At 32.6% G+C, this 20,988-nt stretch overlaps 1 protein-coding gene across 1 annotated transcript in view; it reads right to left on the minus strand.

Annotated features, from left to right (window-relative positions):
• Positions 1 to 767: 767 nt before the first annotated feature.
• The window catches only part of MEMO1 (mediator of cell motility 1), a 121,330-nt gene continuing 101,109 nt past the window's right edge, over positions 768 to 20,988 (minus strand). The window contains exons 7-9 of the mRNA XM_063078310.1: positions 14,308 to 14,384; positions 2,832 to 2,936; positions 768 to 1,452 (exon numbers count right to left, since the gene is read on the minus strand). Of these exons, the coding sequence (XP_062934380.1) occupies positions 1,321 to 1,452; positions 2,832 to 2,936; positions 14,308 to 14,384 (314 nt within the window). The 3' untranslated portion in view covers positions 768 to 1,320. The remainder of the gene's footprint in view (positions 1,453 to 2,831; positions 2,937 to 14,307; positions 14,385 to 20,988) is intronic.

Consider the following 20,988-nt stretch of genomic DNA (forward strand, 5'->3'; position numbering starts at 1 on the left):
ATATTTTCAAATAAAATTGGTGCAAGGCATCTAAAAATTGTGCTGCTCTGGCATAACATTGAAGATATAAACACTCTCCAATGTAATGTAGATACCCAGTGTTAGGTTAAAACAGGTATAATGCAGTACATGCATGGTAGTCAAATAATTAACTAATTGAATTACATTTTTTTTTTTTTTTTGCCAAAGTGACTAAAATTGGTCTATGCTAAAGAAAAAAAGTAATACAACACCATACCATTATTATAGTTGGAAGAGCCGCACCAAAAATCATGACAAAAAGCATAGAACTATAAGAAAATCCAGTGTTTTTGTTGTTGTTGTTATTGTTAATGATTTCTTGGTAAAAATTCAAGTAAAACAGTCAAAATGCTTAAAGCACTGAAAAAGCGTAGCCGTGTATGGTCTGCAATGATTTTAAAAACACTAAGAACAACTCTTCAATGTTTCCTCATTTGCAGACTATCAAACATAATCTTTGAAGTAAAGGATTATATCTATGTTCTTTTACCAATCTTGAATTTATACTCTATTACAATATAGTAATGACACAAAGGGATGTCACAAACAAAAAGGCAAACTGCACATAATTTTAAAAGTTAACTTTAAAATTATATGATTCTAATTTCTGTGATTAAAAAAACACATTAACATGTAAAATATAAAATACATCCTAATATATTTTTACATAAGAGCTGAGGTTTACCATTTTTAACAAAAATTCTGAGATGAAATTAATAAAAAACAATTTTCATATATACCACAGAGCAATAAGTTTAAATCAGACTATTTTGAGTTGTGTAGCCCTTTATTAGCAACTAAAATAGAAGGTATCTGTTGTACAACATGGGTAGTAATTGACTAACTGGAGATTCATTATACTCTAATACAGATCATTTATAAATGCAATTTCTTTATTAAAAAGCTTCCACCCTTTTTTGTTTGTGTACAATTTGCAAAACTATTCTGAAAGCGGAATATATGTGCACAAGTCTGCAAAGAGTGCAAATTTAGGATATGGTAAATGCTTTACAAGTTACTTTCAAAAAACTGCCACAATTGGGCCTTTATATTGTCATCTTTTTTGATCAAAATATTTTGATGCCAGCCTTCCTTCCACTGCCCTAAACTATAAAGCATTTTTTTAATGAGTTGAAATTAAGGAAGGACTACACCTACTAGAAAAGAAGAGAAGAAAGTTCTATAAGTTTGAGGTTTCAGAATCCCCCCAAACCAGGACCAGTATCTTGGTAAAGGCCAGGCTGGGACCCCGGAAAGAGTATGAGTATGTGCAGGTGGCATCCCTGAGGATTCAGAGCTTCAGTGGACTGTGAGTGCTCCAGCTGCATAACTCACTGAACTGTCTTGCCAGTTTCTACACTGGCTTGACTGGGCATAATTCAAAAAGGAAAAGCTCATATTCATTCCATTCTTCTGGAGCTCTGTGATAGCCTAGAAAAAGAAAAAATTGATTATGACAGACATCAGATAAAAAAGTGAGCACTCTTTGAATATGTTGGTGGTCTGACTTTGTCCACTTCACAGGTGAAGCCTAGATCTCTTTCACTTTTCTCTTGTTTCTCGATTTCTCTTGCTGCCTCATATTAAACAGAAAAAAGAGAAAATTCCTTATTTCGTTATCTCAAAGAACTTATCCTAATCTAGCTTCTTGATAATTAAATATCAGTCACCCACCCTATCTCTCCCTGTAATTAATAAGGCCAATATTTTTTCAACCATAATATATTTTTCTCTATTCTCTAAACCAAATCCTAGCCACTTCTGTCTTAATACGTTGCAGTCTTTTCTTTGCCTGTCTCGAGTAAACTTGAAATGTATATAAATTAAGCTCCAGATCTAAGAGGTACACTAGGATTTTTACTTTAATTGTGGATTAGTTCATCATTTATTTTATAAAAATTTTATTTGATTCAATTCCAGCTTTAGGAAATTATTGCAGCTTATTCTAGCTTAAATTTCAGAAATTAGTTTAAGCCCTTAACAGGTTTTAATTTCAATCAATACTGCTTAAGAGAAAAACTTCCTAAAAATCCACAATATACTATCTTTCGAATCACATTAAAATAAATCCGTACTTCAAGGCTCTACCCTAGACTATTCTGGACTACATTACCTTCCCCATTATTTCTCTGCCTCTCCAAACAAATGAACCCATTATTACTTCCTCCTCTCATTTATCAGTATACACTTTTTTTAAAAGAGTGTCACATTTTCTTTCAGGAAATTTATACAACTTTATTTATTAGGGGAAAAAATCAATGTTATATCTCTTTCTAAAATCCAGCTAACCAAAATTTCTGCCTCTTACACTCCTTAAATAAAATACACAGTATTACTTTTGTTTTAAAGAAAAATACATATCATCTGTCTTGCTTTATTAAATTATGAACATCTAAAGTTCAAGAGGTAGATCTACCATTTATTTTTCATAGAGTCTAGAACACTAGTAAAACCAAAAAATTAATAAAGAATATATCTCCTGAAAGGTGACTTTAGTTTATATTTGTAAAAAGCATATTGAAGTTAACAGAGTCAGGAGAAAATATGGGTCTCTATTCTAAATAACTTTCTGTATTTAACAGAAAGTACTGACCTGTATTCCAGTGATAAATAACTTGATTCAAGAAATCAAATGAAAATCCAAATTATGTTAAAGTTACTAGAAAGAAAATCTACATTTTCTTTCTAATATATAGTAAAATATATATGCAAAACCAATGATCATAATGTATCACAAAGATAACAATTAAGATATTTTGAAACATCACAGGATAAAATATTAAAAGTCAAGGCTTCTTAAAGATACTCACATTTAATAACACCCCAATGGGATGTCTTCCACATATAGTATTATGGTATTTCTTCAAGTAATTGCTAAAAGATACAGGGTCTAATTGTTCTATAATACTCATACCCTAAAAAAAAAGGAGAAAAAGAAAATGAAAGAAAAAGAAAAAACGAAATTTATTATTTTCTAATATATCTTAAAACTGTTACTTAGAGATAAACATAATTTTTCAGCAAGGACACACAAAGAAAATACATTAAATAAACCTTGTGAAACATCAAACTCATTCATCAAAGGTAATCTCATTATAGTCAACTCCCTACTGACAGAAAACTTTTAATCCCCAGTTTATTTTCTCTATCCTACAGGTATGTTTCTTACCACCTTCACCAGATGTCATTTAGCTCACAATCCTCAAACATTTCAACAGTTTTGTATTTTCCTTATATAAAGAATATTTATAAAAGTAAATCTGCTATGAAAATTTTCATATGAAATCTGAAATTAAAACTGATTTATGGCTGTTTTTCACCATATCCATTATATTCCTCCTGACATTGGCATGAAAAATCAAGAGTTAATTGTAATTTAATTATTTCTATAACATATACTTGAATATTGACAGTATGTTAGGCATTTTAAATTACCAGTAATTATCCAGGTATGTGATAAAAAGAAAATGCCACAAACTGAGAAAATAGTTAACATATTTTAATTAACTTAAAGCTCATGAACTCTGATAAATCCTTAAGCAACATGTCTTCTGTGAACAAGTTTTAAAAAGGAAAGCTTTTTATCTCTATGTTTTAAACTAGAATGCCTTTCAAGATTTTAATTCATAATAAAACTTTTTAGACTACTGTTACTATAACCACTATGCCTTGAATACTTGTTTAAATTCTGCACTCTCCAAATTGTGAAAGAAAATGAAGTAATTAAGACCAAGGCTTTAAACTGGAGTCAGGAGATTGCAAGAGGACTGCACTGACACCTGCTAAAGATCAAATGACAGGATGCTCAACAGACTTGTATAACAACTGAAATCAGTATCCGCCAGCCTTCAACATCTCTCAGCTAGAAGTACCTTAATTGACTAACCATGGGAATGCACTTGCAATTTAGGATTTCTGCCTAGCCAGTGAACTGCCTCCAAGAACAATCTTTTGTGGAAATCCCCTGACTCTCCAAGTAATAGGTGAAAACTTGTGATGTCAAATCTGAAGTGGCAATCATAAACTGAATAGGCAATATTAACTGACACAGTTGCAAATTCAGGACTCTGATAAGACAACAAATATCTCCTTTAAAAAAAAAAAAAGTTTATCTACTTTTAATAAAATGGCTATTTAAAATTATCAGAGGTCAATCTCTCCCTAAAGCAACAAATACAGAAGAGCCGCAAACCTTCTTTAGAGGCATTTAAAAAACAAGAACTAGAATCAGTCTTTTAAATATGATCCCATAATTAATAACCATATTATCAAATCATTAGAACTGTGGAATCATTTTACAGTAAGAATATACATTTATATTTGAGGACGGTTACACATTTGCGGAGGTGGGATGGCGAAAGGAAATATTCTAAGTTTCTTTAAGAAGCATTAGCTTCCAGTCAAGATGGTGGAATAGAGGGTCCCCAGAGTCACTCTCTCCCACATATCAACCAATTTACAACTATTAAAAAGCAACAACAGCCAAGCTGGGGCCACTAGAGCTCAGGGGAAGAGGAGAAGAGACCTACGGAGTGCATGAAGGTGGGAGAAGCCATGATGAGAGAAAGAAAAAACCGCTCCAATTGTTTCATGCTGCAGCCGCTTTAAGGCTGGAGCTGCTGTGTGCATGGAGCAGGAGCCTGCAAAAGCCACAACTGTGCCCTTCAGATAAAGTTGCTCAGAGGCAGCAGGGGAGAAGAGGGCCTTGGTGGCCCCTAGGCCAGCAAGACCACTAATAAGGTTCCTGTGGACCTACATAGGAGTGAGGAGCCACAACAACTGAAAAAAAGGAGCCACTCAGAGGCTGGTGAGTCATCACAAGGAACTGGAGCACGGCCCATCCCATGGGAAATGTTTGGAGCACGGGCGGTGGGGGAGACAGGCCCACCAGGGAACACTGGGGCACAGCAATGACAACTGATCTGCACCACAATCAGCATAGGACCACTTAGAGGAGACTGGTCAGGAATAAAGAACTGCACGGGGTGCCGTTGGATAAAAAGACTCAGTCCCAGATGAGAGTTTCTACACAACCCAGGGGCACCAGGTCTCTGGAGAGCCATAAGTACCTATAAAGTCAACCATTTATAACCTGAGCTGCACAAAAAGCTTTCCCTAGGGAAGCAGCAGCAAAGCACCAATTTAGCTCAACCACAAGCTCAAGTACTGGTCCCAACAGGAAGTTTCCCCATTTTAGAAGTAAGCAAAGAACAAAAAATTAGTTCTTGCCCAGGCACACCACCAGTCCCTCGGGGCCTGCCTGGGGACCCAAGGCATGGATCCGGGGACTGGACCCCCCACACACACAACGAGGCACACCACCAATGCCTCAGGGGCCACCCAGGGACCAGAGGCATGGAGCCAGGCAGGGATCAGACCCCCCCCGCTCCCACAACCAGATACACCACCAGCACCAAAGAGCATGCCAAAAACATCACCTCCATGTGGGTAGCCAGCGACAGCCACCACACTAACCATGGCTGCCGCAAAAGCGGCTAGACGCCACAACCACCACACAGATGGTCTGCCAGCCACTGGAGTGCATTAACACAATGAGAGTCACCAGCAGAGATAAAGAAAAGAGGATGTCTCTCTCCACAAAGCCCATTCCAGAGTGACAGAAGAAGCATCTGCTCTATAATAATATTGGGGGACCTGAACACATCTCTCAGCATTGGACAGATCATCTAGGCAACAAAACAACAGAGTAACAATTACTCTTTCAGAAGGAGAGAAGAAATCTAGGGAAATTAGAAGTGGGAGCAGGGAGGGAGAGGGGAATGGGGAGAGATTGGACAAGGGGTATAAAGAATAAGTACGATTTGTAACAATATATATGCTACTAATATTGATTTGATCAACATATCTCAACATTGAACCCCCAAAATATGTATAATGAATTGTGATTCACTAAAATTTTTTTTTTAAAAAAGAGGCATCAAGATAAAATCTTAACAGTGAAAGAAATTATATGTAAAAAATAAAATAAAAATCACCTTCAAGACAGCAGTGCTAAGAAGCAATGTACTAATAAATGGCTACCTTACAGATATTATAAAACCTACCAAGAAACTACTGGCCTATGTTCAAAAGAAAGTGAGTTGACAAATATGAATAATTTTGCCTTTCAAAACAGTAGACAGAAAGGAAGAAAAGTACTTGATATTCAAATTAAATAAGGTGTCATATAAATTTGGAAGGAAAAAAGTTATAATAGATGACTATGATGACATTTTCAGATTCTCCCTGCCAAATGAGAAATAATTTGCCAATGTCCATAAATGATGACATGTGACCATATAAAATACATAAAATATGTATAATTGTGGCTAACAGTTCAAGTAAGTAATCAAAAGTTCACAAAATCTATGTCTTCTAAATTCTGCTTTAGTCACATAATGAAATTGCAAAGTACTAATTACCCCTCCCCCCCCCCAAAAAAAAAGGTCTGTAGCCAATAAAACAAGAAGATTGCTACAAGAAGATTTTCAGAATCATCTACATCTCCTACGCTACGGGTACTTACATTTTCCCAACTACAACATTTGTAAGATACAGTTTGTTTTCATATATATTTTTCTTTCTTTATGTGCTTTTTTGCATAATTCAAATGTTAGCGATATAAATATTTTGCAGTAAGAAGAACAGCTATTTCTCTTTTACTTTTGGAACTTAGAAATGGTTTTACCTATCTTCTAGCATTTTAATGACTACACTTAGTAAGTCTTTTCTGATAAAGGACCAAAACTTAATTAACACATTAATTTTCATTAAAATAAATATAAATATAAAATTTCATACTTCAAAATAATTTTTTTTACTTATCAAACTTTCAAAATGTATACGTACTATTGCGACTCAAAATTGCTACCATGTTTGCAATACCTATACATAGAACCCTACAACTATATTTTCTATGAAAAGATAGTATACAGAAACTAAGATATTGGTTCTCAAATAAATTATTTATAACATAAAATGACCTCTTAGAAAAGGAATATGCAAACGTATATTTACCATCTGATTATATAAATCAATTAAGACAGCACATTGGATAAGAGTCTGCCTAGTAATAGAAAGTGCACATATACAGCCGGGTCTCTGTATCAGTGGGTTCTGTAAATCAAAAATATATAATAAAAGAAAAAAAAAAGAAGAAGAAGAAGTAGAAGAAGTAACAACTATAAAAAATAATACAAAGTAAAAAATAAGAGTATAACTATTGACACAGCATTTACATAGTATTAGGTATAAGTAATCTAAAGATGACTTAAAGTTTACAAAAGGATGTGCAAATACTATGTGCCATGTTATATAAGGGACTTGAGCATCCTCAGATTTAGTATCCACAGGGGGTGGGAGGTGTCCAGGAACCAATCCCTGGGGAACCCTGAGGGACAACTACATAGATACATGAATATATAAACAAGTAAGTTTATGTCTACAGATAACAATTCTTATTATTTTGATCCATATATTCTAACTCCCAGAACTGACTTTTAAGTTGAATTAACAGTATGCTCAAAAAAGAACAGAACATTTATGAGCCACTTAAAAATTCTGTATATAAACTAAAATATTTCAATAAATAGACCACAGAAATCGACTCCAAGTCAAATGTTAAATCAATTATATTATATTCAAGCACATTAACATGAAGCAAATACTCAATATGTATTCAGAAATTGTATTCCAGGCTATTTAAATAAAATTTTAAAAACTAGATTTGGTAATTTTGGATGTCTAAAGTAAAGTAAATCAGATGCAGACTGAGAAGTCAACCTGAACTTACTGGTTCTACTATTTACAACTTATTCTTTTAATTAACAAAAATTTCTAACTAAGCTAGCAAAAAAGGCAATAATTTCAGGAGAAGTTACACGAGTCATGCCAATGGATAACTGTTAGTCTTTTTGTTCCACCTCAAGGTAGGAAACCAAGGTCCATCTATTTGCAGATCATAGTAAAGAAAGAAAATAGAACTAGTCCTCTTACAGTAAACTAACAATCAACATAGAGATAAAAGAAAGACTAAAAGAACTGTTAAATATGAATGTCTACACAACAGAGATAAAGAATATTAAAGAATTTAAATGTGACAATTTCAGAATTCCAGAAAATGGTATGTTCAGTGACTTCAGAGCATCACATAAATCAATGTTGTTGGGAAAACATCTTCCTTGCGCTAAAAGCATCAATTCCTCTGATTTACAAATTCTTACATTTGCAAAATTAAGTGTTCTGTGATTAAGTACACAAATGATTTAAAGGGCTGAATGGAAGGCAAGGGAAGAGAAGATAAATGGAAAATTTTGTTGTACTTCAACAGATCAGGGGCCACAGTAGGCCAGTTCAAATTCACCCACAAAGCTAATTTAGGAATAAAGGTGTTATTTCCATACATTACTGAAAGGAGATCTCCAGGGGGTGTAGACAACTATATTTCAAAAAATTTCACAAGTGATTTTAGTGGTAGTAATGAGGTTAAGGATTACTACAACAGACAATCCCATCTTTGCCCTGGCTTTAATTGCTTATTGAGAACTCCCAAACTTATATCTCTAGTCCTGACCCCTTCTCTGAGCTCCAAACCAAGAGTCAACCCATGAACAGTTAGAATAAAAGTTCTACGACAACAGAGACCATGTTTGCTTGTTTACTGACATATCTCCACCAGAGCCTCGAACTGTGAATGTACTCAAAAATAATTGGCAAAATGAAAATCCAAATGCCTACTTGACATCTCCACTTGCATTTCTTGAAGGCAACAGCAAACATAACACATTCCTAATAGAATTTATGATCTCCCTTCCCCACAAAAAAATTTGGTCCTCTATTCTTGTGCTTCTGACCTAAGTGAATAGAAAAACCACCCAACCAGCATCGTAGTCAGATATTTACAAATCATTTTAAACACTTTATTCAACCTCCAAGTTCAACCCATCTCCAAGTCTTATCATCAATTTGTCTCCTAAATATACTAAATATATCCACTTCTGTCCCTATCTTCCACCATGACCACCCTGCCCATTGTCTAAACTACCATCATGTCTCACCTTGACTACCTAACTGGTCTCCATATCTCCTCTGGCCTCCCTCCAACCCTTTTGCTATACTGAAGCCATGTGATCTATTTAAATATAAGCTAATTTTATCACTTCTCTGCTTAAAATCCTTCAAACAGGCTGTTCCCGACTCTTTAGCTTCATTTCTCACCACCTCCCCATCCATTTATCCACCCATTCATTCAACAAATATATATATTAAGCACCCATTCACAGGCACTGGGATACAAAATGGACAAAGTCCCTCTTTTCATGAAGCTCATAATCTTATAGGGGAAGCAGCCACCAAACAAATGAACAAATGAATAAGAAGTCACATAGTAGTAAGTACTAAGAAGAAAAATAAAGCAGGGTAAGGTCACAGAACAACTGTTCACTTGAAGAACTTAATGGAAAATCATGCACATTTTTTGGTTGTCCCAGTCATTAGGGAGATGCTATCAGAATTCAGTGGGATTCCAGGGATGCTGATACAGAGGACAGTCCCATACACAAATAACTGTTCTCCATCCACAAGACTTTTACATGTCCATTTAGGTAAAAAATAAATAAATAAAACTTAAAAAAACCCTGCTTCTAATTATCTACACCTTAATTCCATTTTATATACAAACAGAGACATTTTGCATGATTTTAACATACAGTGGATTTCCCAGGAATGAAACCATCACTTAAAGTGGTTTTGTTCTATTTACAAGTTTACTCAGAATTGTTCACCATTTTGGAAAATCAAGTCACTCAGAAATGGTACTTAGTAATTTGAATCACAAATAAAACACCTATATTAAGTTTGCATTTGTAGCTGTTATATTAATGATATTATGCAGAAGCATCTAACTACATTGTATCTTCTAATATAGCTGTATCTAAGCATTTACATTCTTAAATATATATTAATTTATTATTAATTACTTTCCTTTTCATATTACAGTTAGGATATTCATATTTCTTAATTGTGTTACAGAAAGATTCTATTCATTAATTCACTCATTTGAAAAATATTTATTGAGTACCTACTTTATGTTCTAATCATTATTCTATGCACTTTGGATACATCAGTGAACAAAACAAATATCCTGACTGATAAAAATGTAGTAAATAGATTGCTTAATTTGTTAGAAGAAAAAGTGGATCACATTAAGATGGAGTGGGAATGCTAGAAGGGTTGGGTGTAGGATGCAAAATTAATAGGGTAGTCAGTAAGACCCACTGGGAAGGTAAAAGATGAGCAAAGACTTGTGGTAAGTGAATGAAACTATCAAGTGCAGAAAGGGCAAAAGCTCTAAGCAGGGCACATACGTGGCATTATTGAGGAACAATAAGAAAACCAGTGTGTAGACAGCAGAGTGAATGAAGAGTAAAGGTAAGAGAGAAAATGGATCCTTGTAGCCCACCCATTGTAAAGACATAGGCTTTTATTCTGACTGAAATGGGGCAATATTACAGGGGACTTGGGGCAGAAGCATGACATGATCTATGTTTTAAAAAGATTCCTTTTGGTTCCTACTTTAAGCCACTTGAGAGTGAAGAAGACTAGAGCAGGTTTAAGAAAACCAGTTAGGAAAGTAGAAGGATAGAGCTGCCATCAACTGAACTGGGAAAGTCTATGAGTAGAACAGGTTTTTGTGGGGAGAAAATCAGGAGTTCAGTTTTAGGCATGTTTTGTTGGAACTGTCTATAAGACATCCAGGTGGAAATATCAAGCAAGTAGCTGGTATGTATGGTGTTTGAGAGAGTGGTCCTGGCTGACGTTATTCTTATTTTTGATGCAAAAAGCATTGCATCAAAAAAAAGCATTGCTTTTTCATAAAATTTAGTGCAAACATGCTAAAAACCATTTCCAGGAAGACTTTATTTACTCTGGAAACTTTTAGTACTGAAATACCTTTTAAAATCATTTTCTGTATGATTAGCTAACCAAAATAAAGATAATTTTAATGAAAAATTTACATGCATACCACTATTAATTTACATTTCACATATGCCAGCAATTTATTCTTATAGATATTCTTTCCTAAATCAACAAAAGAAAATACGAGGACAAAAACCAGGCAGAAATGAGAATCATATAGATGATATCATTTGGAGAGTCAAATCTCTCTGAGACTTAAAATTTGAGATTAACGTTACTGTGAATTTCGAAGTGAACTCAGTTTCCATCTTTAAAAACTCTTCCTTTGGTTGTGCTTCCCTGCATCTCCTCATTCATCAAACCAGTTGACACTCAAATATTGCTCCTTTCTATCATAATCAAACTGGTAAAGAAGAATTGTGGTACTTGGTCTTCACCTCTTCATTCAATTTTAGCTTCTAACCTTAAATTATTCTTCTAAAACTGCTCTTACAAGATTCTTAACTTAATTCACCTCTGCATAGCATTTGATACTCCCCCTCCCTCTGTGTTAAAGCTGTCTCCTCTCTGTGTTATCACTCATTCTCAGTTTTCCCTAAGCAAAATTCTTTTGCTATTTTTCTATTATTTCCTCATTCGCTTAATGGCAGTATTTCCCTCTGACCTAACTCCTCTTTTCTTCCTATTCTTCAAGTATATACTCAGTCTGGACACTGGCATTACTCTCTCTGGACAATGGCATTAATAACCTTTCTTTCCATCTACTTCTCATACACCACTAATTTCAAAATGTTTATATCCATCCAGACCTACCTTCATGTTCTAAACCAGCACTGGTAAGTAAAAATACAATGCAGGCCATATATATAATTTTTAATTTTCTAGTAAACATATTTAAAAAATAAAATGAAAGAAGTGAAATTAATTTTAATATATTTAACACAATCCAAGATATTATCATTTCATAATGGAATCAACATAAAATATTATTTTTAAGATATTTTATGGTTTTTTAATAAGTATTGGAAATCCAGTACCTATTTTACACTTACATCATATCTCAAGTTGCATTACACTTTAAGTACTCAATAAATAAATGTGGTTCATAGCTACAGTATTGGAAAATGCACTTCTAAACATAACACAAAAGCAATGTCTAAAATTTTCTCCTTAAACCTGACCCCTTACATTCTCTGCATTAGTGAATAACAGCATCTATGTAAACATGGAACCCAGAAATCATCCCAGATTTCTTCACTTCCTTAACATGATGTAGCTAACAATTACTAAAGTCCTTTTCATTTTAACTCCTAAACATCTCTCACACCTCTATATTGTAACGGCTTCTCTGTAAGTCTGTTTGACCAATGAACTACAAATTCCATTAAGTCAGGGACCATGTTTACTCTTCTTGTTATCTTCAACACCTCACACAGTACCAGACACATACTAGACACCCATTAACCATTTGCTACATGAATAAAATAAATGATGACAGAACTAGAAAAATTTTCTGAGGCAACTGAGAACTAAACCTCAGAATAATAAGACAGATCCAGAAACCAAAAAGGAGTTAAATCAACTAAAATGACAACAGCCAAAACCAAAAGAAGAGTCAATAAATTAAAATCCAAACAAAATTCTAAAAGTATTAGAAAATAGTTGGATTTAAGTTAACAATTAAGATAAATTTAAATATGATTAAATATCCTAAGAAACTGAATTTACATTCATTACATTTGGCATTAATAAAATACACTGTATGACATATTCCATCTATAAGTTCAGATCCAGATTCCTTACCAAAATATTTTATCTACTTTAGATTAAAATATATACATAAAGCTTTGCACAATGGTAAAATTGCTTTGAACATATCACAGACTTATAGGCTGACAGAATTTCAAGACAATTTAGAGACCAACTGGCCCAAGTCTCTCTTCTTATAGATGAGGAAGGGAAGACTACAGAATTTAAATGATCTGTCAGAGGTCACAGAGCAAGTTAGTGACAGTTCTGCTATACTTAATACCAAAATTATTTACGTGACTTTTTAAGTATTAAAACAAGTACTATGACTACCATATTACTTCATGAAAAAATTGACCGTAAGATCAATATCTATTGTACTTTTAGGGTAGATAAAATATAATTATATTTCTAAATTCTATGTTTAAAACAACAAATTGAAATACTATTTAAGAAAAATTCAAATGGCCAAAAAAGAAAAACCTAAGAATTTTTAGGAAGAACAAATGACAAGAGGAGAGAGAAAAACTGTTTGCATTTATAAGAGTAATTTTGTTTTCTTAAGCTTTTTTAAAAGGTCTTAATATTTAATAGACACTTAAAGGCTGCAGAACACAGAAACATACAGCTCAAGACTTACTTAATATGCTTCAAATCAAAGAGAAATTAAAATCAAAACAAAAATACAATAAGATATATAACAATTTGATTTACAGGAGATTTTACAGAAATACCTCAATGGTGCAAATTTATTATGTTTAAAATTATTAATCTCACTAAATGTAAGTTTGAGAAGTTCTGAAAAATGTGAAGAAAAACGTCAAAATAATTTCAAAATAAACATGTCTGAAATATCAAAAATTAAAATAAAACAAAATAAAGTATTTGTATAAATCCCTTTAAGCATAATGGACAAAATTTAAGTTAGCTAAATTTTATGTATACCAGAATTCCTGCATACTGTCATCATAAGACTATGATATTATTTCCAGAAGGGAAAGGTTATAATTGACAAAATAAAGACTTTCAAGCAAACATTTAAAAATTTTAGGTTATTTACACTTCAAGTTTACATATATTTTCTCCCACAGAGCACAACTCTGAAAATTAGCTAATTCAAAAAATCTTAAGCATCACTCAAGAACAGTAGCTTGGCCTTCTATCAAATCTAAAAATATACTAAGTTATTTAATAAGTTGTAAGAAACAACAATAGCTCAGAAAGAGTCAAAAGAAATACTACAGGTAGCCATCAAACGAATAGGAATTAAGAGTCAAGGTATCCCATAATCTGCTACAGTTGTTACTGTTTAACAGTAAGTATCCTATTGTCCCTAAAGCAAAGATACTTCAAGAAGAATTTAAAATCAATATCTAATTATTCTTAAAGAGTCTCATTAACCAAATAAAATTATGATGAAGGAAATTTCTACTAGTAGAACAGGGATTATTCTTATAGTCAATATTCAGATGATGACAAATTGCATTTTGAATGTTTAATTAAAGATAGGGAAAGAATTACTAGGCCATTGTATATTTCAACATATTAAGTCTTGAATCACTAATCTGAAATTAAAGAAAAAGCCTTAGAGCATTAAAACCCCACACCTGAAAGACTTACCATTTTATCTAGATGTTCAATGGATCTATAAATCTCCCCCTGGGATTCATCATAGTAACTGTAACGGAACCTTTGACCTTGAAACAAATATCATGTACAAAATAAAATAGGGAAAAATTAGAAGCTAAAAAGAAAGCAAGCGCTTACCAAATAATTTCAGTTCTCATGAAAGGCAAAGCACAGCTTAAGCCTCTGAGAGAATCATTCCCAAGAGCCCTCATACATAAAAATAAAAGGCATATTTGGGAAGGTAATAAAGAAATGATATATCACCAGTGTTTTATGATGTTAAAAACTACTATGAACTGTAGGAACCTTAAAGTCACCAGCAATACAAAATTAAGGAAACAAAAACAGCTTATAAGTTAGAAGCATTTGTTAAACATTTTATCAGTCTATAACAGAAAGTAAACCCAAAGAATATGATTCAAGAATATTTGGCTTAAGAAAACTATCTCAGTGTAACAAATCAACGAAAGCTTAGCTTTTGCTGTACAAATGCAAAGATTTGATCTCTATTACAGAAAAAAAAAATGTGTAGATCAGAGATGCTTGTGTGATTTTTATGACCTCGATAAAAAAATTTATTTCATTTTCGCACTACTTGGAAAAGGATCAATGCAAGTGCCTTATGTGATGTGAATAGGACACACAAAAGGATAAATAAAATAAATAGTCCTGCCCTGGCATAAAATAAGAGTATAAACACAGAACATTCAAAGCGTAGCTGTTCTCCAAAGAACAAAGAGAGTAAAATGGAAAAAGCTTAAAAAGAAGACAGAAAACAAAAGGTTCAGAAATAAATTGTTTCCTACTGCAGTCACATGAAAATCAAAAGTTAAACATATCCATAACTAATTATGGATTGTTATTCAAATGACTACATATTTCAGATATACCAAAATCTTTTAGCAATGTCTTTTTTCCTATGAACTCATTATTTTATATTTCCTTAAAGATTCACCAAAATGCATTTCTAAAGGGATTAGACAGTACTAATCACGTACACACATTATGTGTCTTGTGCTTCATGTTTAAAGCAATGTTAATATAGCCAAGTGTTATGTTCACATCTGAAGCGATGTTTTTCTTTGGCTAGATAATGATGACTTTTAAGTTTTCTGTTCATCTTATGAAAAATTATCTTATAAATAATGAGAAGTGCAAAATTATAAAACCCTCTTTAATGTCCTTTCCTTAGGAAAACCACACATCACAGAACATAACACTTCATTCATTTGTTGATACTGATCATCTTTGATGGTCACCTTTCTAAAATATACCATATTTCCTTAATTCTCACATTGGGGTGGGGGGGATACACCTGGCTGGTACGGGGAACCACACCCTTGACCTTGGTGTTATAAGGCCACGCTCTAACCAGCTGAGCTAACCAAGTCCAGTTCTTACATTTTAACTGTTCACATACATTAACACATACAATTATTCAATGTGTAGTCCTTATCTTCCCCCAAGAGCCATTATTAAATCAGTATTGCATCTTATAACTAATGATATCCTAGAACCAAGCAATGGGATCTGAAATAACATCTGCTTTCTGAATATAACAATGAAGATTACTGCATGTTGCCATAGTTATGAGATCTACTACAGTCCTTGAACTAAAAAAATGCTTAAGGATAACATAATAATTTATCACTCAATGCCTCTTATATTAAATAATTCACCAGACATTTCCTTCAAAATTTAGAGTTAGGTATACTTTCTTTTTTCTTTAAAAAATGTATATAGTTCATACATACCTAATAATGAGAAATATATAATTGACTCTATTTTTCCCATTTGCCAGGTGGCTCTCAGAAGGCTACTCTAAGCCAAATCTAAAGTTCAGACACAGTAACTTACTGATCCAATTCAAGGGTACTAAATTTTTACTTCTATTTCAAAGTTCTTTTAATAAAGCTACCCAAAATCTTTTGTGAAACAAATTAACAATTAAAAAAATGCCTTAATCAAGAAAATTCTGACTCACTGTTGCTATAGTAAGAATAATATCCTTGGAAGAAATCAAGGTAATATATACTTTGGTTCTTTGAACCTGAAATACTTCAGGTTTATACTAATACATTCTCTTTTCCTTGCTTCTGGAAACAACTGTTAGTTTTAGCTACTGACAATAAGCCTTGTTGCTGGGATATAAAAGACTGCTATTCCCAGGTGCAGAGAAAAATGAATGTACTTTGTGATATCCACTTGCTACACAAAAATCTTTTCTGCTTACTGCCAATTTTAGAGCTGTTGTTTCAAATGGCTGAAGTTGGTCAACTCTACCTTAATAGTAAGTGAAAAATGTAACTACATTTTAAAGTGCTATCTTATTCATATAGACCATTTTCTATGTGAATCTCACTTAAACCTACTTCTGAAGAAAAAGTACATGGAATATTTGAAATACTTTAAAATATTGAATCAATATGTGATTTACTGAGAATAACAAAATACACATTAAACCAATTTGCTTAATATTTTTCTATCTACTTTTTGTTACTCTTTAGTAACCATCTCACATTTAGTAGCTGAAAATTGAGTACAGTTGAATAGCTCTAAACAACCTATCAATTAAAAAGCTAAATCCACACTACATATAGCTGCTACGATGAATAAATATTTTACTTATAACAGCTCAAACTGTCTCATGATAAATTTTAAAAATTTATAATTACTTCAGCAATGTATTCTGGTCAATATATTCATACATACAGAAAGCACCTAATTTGAAGCAAACAGATGCCATCATCCTACCCTGTATATATGTGTGTATATATATGTAAGTATTTACAGACACACACATATACAACTTTACTCAATCACAACTTGGAAATTGAGTTCAAAAGACTCTTTTGTTTCTTACTATTAAAAACAGTAAGTTTCTCAAGACTTTAATAATAAGGGAAATGACAGCAATAGCACAATACAGTGATCATAAATGCACCTTTCATTAAATATTTATTGTTGATTTAAAATAAACTATGATTTTATGTATCTCATGAGCAAATTTTACAAGTTTTCATATTTCTGACATTTAGTAAAGGTTATGAATCTAAACTGTGAACAAATATAGTTGCCTCTGTACCTGGAGAACTGGACTTGAGTGTTTTCATAAGTATGAATAGAGCATATCACATAGTAAGAGAAAATTACTTACCTGAAATTTATCCTTTCAGAAGGTACACTGGGAAAATGGATTCTTTGAGCCCCTGTTTCAACTCCAAGTATGAGCTTTCTAGCTTTAAGAGCCATTGACACTGCCCCTAAGGGCAGCGTAAGCTTTGGAACTCCCCTAGTGATTATGACAGTAGTTTCTTCAGGTGCCTTCCCTCAGTTCTTTTCAAATTCAAAAGATGAGAGGAAAAATAACCCAAGAAAAAAATCCTGTAAAGCAGAAACCTTACTCTTTGAGGGAGGGAGGGTAGCTCATTTGTGAATCCATTCCAGAGCACTCTTTCTGAGAAAAAGAAATACAGGTAAGTAATTTTCCCATCTCCAAAGGTGACTGGTGATTAATGAGTGGATTCACAGAGTGTGGAGAATAAGCTCCAGGGATGTCTGTTTAACACACAACAATCAACTAATGAGGACAAACATAACAATGAATGGTACAAGAACCAACACTAGTTTTTAAGTACCTCAAAACATAAGTAAAAAATATTTGAATGCTTCAACATTTAAGCTATGCACTGGACTGCAGAAATAAACAGTGACCTTGGAAAGCTTATCTATAAAGTCCCCAAAAGATCAGTCAATAAGACAGACTTTCAGATATATGTCCAATAAAAACTGTACTGTTTTACATTTACTTTATCATTTTTTTATATGTTAAACCATTTTCAAATATTTGAGTTAAACCTCACACCTACCTGTGAGACAGATAATTTAGGCCATTCTATACTAAGAACCTATACTGAGGACATTCATAATTGAAATTACTACTAAAGAAAAAAAGGAAAATGTAGCTCACAAAGGAAATGTTATCTAAGTAGCATCAAATAAGGTAATCATTTTTAAAAGTTAAATAGTATTGTCCTTTCATTCTTAAGTCTTAGTTATAATGTAAAAGTATTAGCCTTATCTAAAATCTGCAAAAGATCAAAAATGTAAATATGTGAAATCAGTATGTACAAATATCTGAGAAGACAAATATGAAAGCTTGGATAAGATATATATTTCAGAAATTTGCTAACTTACACTCAAACCAATTTAAATATTTAGAAAATAGTAAAACCCTCACACCCAAGAGACTAACAAAAAAGGAAGAAGAGTATGCCTAAATCACTTATTAATACATATTAAAGAAGAAATCTGAGCAAAGACATAAATTTCATAAATATTTAGGGAAATGACACTTTTTGTAAGTGGCACATATTTATAAGAAAGAAATTATGTATACCTAGACAATTATGTGTACCTAGTTTATGGATAAAAATTCAAAATTGCTGAAGAGATTATAGTAAACTTTATTCATAGTTTAACAAAACAACATAATCCATCATAAATATTTACCAAGTAAATTTATGATGTGCAAAACCACCAGAAAAGGCAAATCAAATATAAGCATGACTCCACTTTTAAAAAATCAATTTGTTAGATTCAATTTCATTCATAAATTTCTTAGATATTAACAAAACTATGTTAATGAAAGCTGTCAATAATCTAAATTTGGAAATATACATTTTAGGGAAGCCAGGAAAATACAAAGACTAACAGGGTAAGTGGAGAAGAGTAAAGCTGAAACTTGGGAAAACAGAATAAAAATTCTATTAATCAGAAAAATTAAAATAGGTCCAGGCAAAATTTTCTCATACAGAGCTGTCCTATATGATGTAGAACTTGATAAGTACACAAAGTATGGGGAAAACTTAACTACAGTAAAAATCAAACACTAGCAGCAAGTGTCTTTTCACTTATTCTACTTCCTACTACTAGCTGGAAGGGTGAATGAAGTAGGATCCTTGTAAGTGTTATCTGAGAAACATCATCCTATGGCACTGACTGATACACTTTCATATGTATAAGACTGATGATGAGATAAAAAGCAGGAATTGAAATGCAGGGTTTCTTTTGCAGAATTCAAAAGAGGAGACACAAAGAAAGGGGAGAGTAGAATCTAGATTCCTGTCTCTCTCTTGGCTTGTCTCACCCAAAAACAAAACTTGAGAGTATTTTAGTCTTTCTACTTGTCTATCTCTAATGTCTCTTTTCAAGTCTAAATAAAAACTAAGTAGGATCTAAAAGATGAACATCTTTAAAGTAAAATACATTTTTTAAAAAGAAGTCATTTTTCTAATGGGCATTGGCTAACAAGATCAACAAGAAAAATATCTTCCCGATTTACATATAGGAATCCCAACTGCCTCTATTACCAAGTTTACCACTTTATTTTTCGAAAAAGCTGGACAAAACATAAGGAGAAACAATCAGTAGAAATGAAAAATGCAGTCACTGCCAGTAATCTAATCTATTATTATTCAACAAAACCAATATTCCACTGTATATCTGAGTAATTTGTCAAATGTACCATAATCAATTAAGTGATTTTTCTTCAAAAATCAAGCTATAATTAGAAATATAGAGTGTGTTAAGAGGTAACTCAACGAACCTTTTAAGGTCTCTGCGTACATGAGGAATTGGATCCTTCCTGTGAAATTACTTAGAATTCAGTGTTATGACTGCTTTTGTATGGTAAAAATCAATCTGTACAGTATCTTTAAAAAAAGAAAAGAAAAAAACCTCCAAAAGTATTACCTTTATGAGGATAAGCTAATTTTTGAGATGACAATCTATCACTCATTAATGTAAGAAAGATGCCCACTGCCACTAGAGCACAAATTTGAGAAACATAAAACTTAATTCCTAAATAAAGATTGCTTAACCCGTAACTAGCCAACGATTCATACTACTTCTAAAGGCATTCAAAATAGAAAATGTTAGTTACTTTACAAGAATGACAGTTAGTATTACTATGGTAGCAAGGAGGTTATCAGTTTTGGAATATTATCCATGTAACACCTTTCACTTACCACAAACCCCCATCAAATTTCTCAGTAAGAATTAGCACAAAGCTTTCCATAAGTATAAAATAAATACTTAATGAGTCCTGTTAGTGAAAATGATACTAAAAAATGAAGACTTGGAAAAGTTCTATTACTTAACCAGCAAATGTAAATACAAATATTTTAGTCTCTGGATAATTCTCATAAGCTATCATTTAAAAACCTTTGGAAGTTTTGGGTTCTTTTTTATAATTATCACCTAGAAATCCTATCTTACAATATCATGGTAACTAATTATTTATATCATGTGATGTATAACAGCCTTAAAAATGAAGGCGGACAGGGAACCAGCTTCAAGAATTTTAATTTCATAAAATTAAAATAAAACATAAGGACATGCTTTGTTACAAACATAAATTCACAATATGAAGAAAAATAGCCCTTTTACCAGTAGTGATACTCCTTAGCTTTTAAGATCAATTATTAATAAATTTTTTAATTCCCAAGAAGGAAACTCCTTTTAAGCATCTACCTAGCCTTCAGATACTTACATGCATAAAAAATAATTTCTACCAACTAGCCAACAGAATCAGTTATTAAAGAACCCTGAGGGTTTCTTCAGGGGTTTGGAAAAGAGGCACAGCTGCCTGTACATCCTAAATCTGAGTTT

This window comes from Cynocephalus volans, chromosome 14, assembly GCF_027409185.1.
Source record: "Cynocephalus volans isolate mCynVol1 chromosome 14, mCynVol1.pri, whole genome shotgun sequence".
NCBI classification, from domain to species: Eukaryota; Metazoa; Chordata; class Mammalia; order Dermoptera; family Cynocephalidae; genus Cynocephalus; species Cynocephalus volans.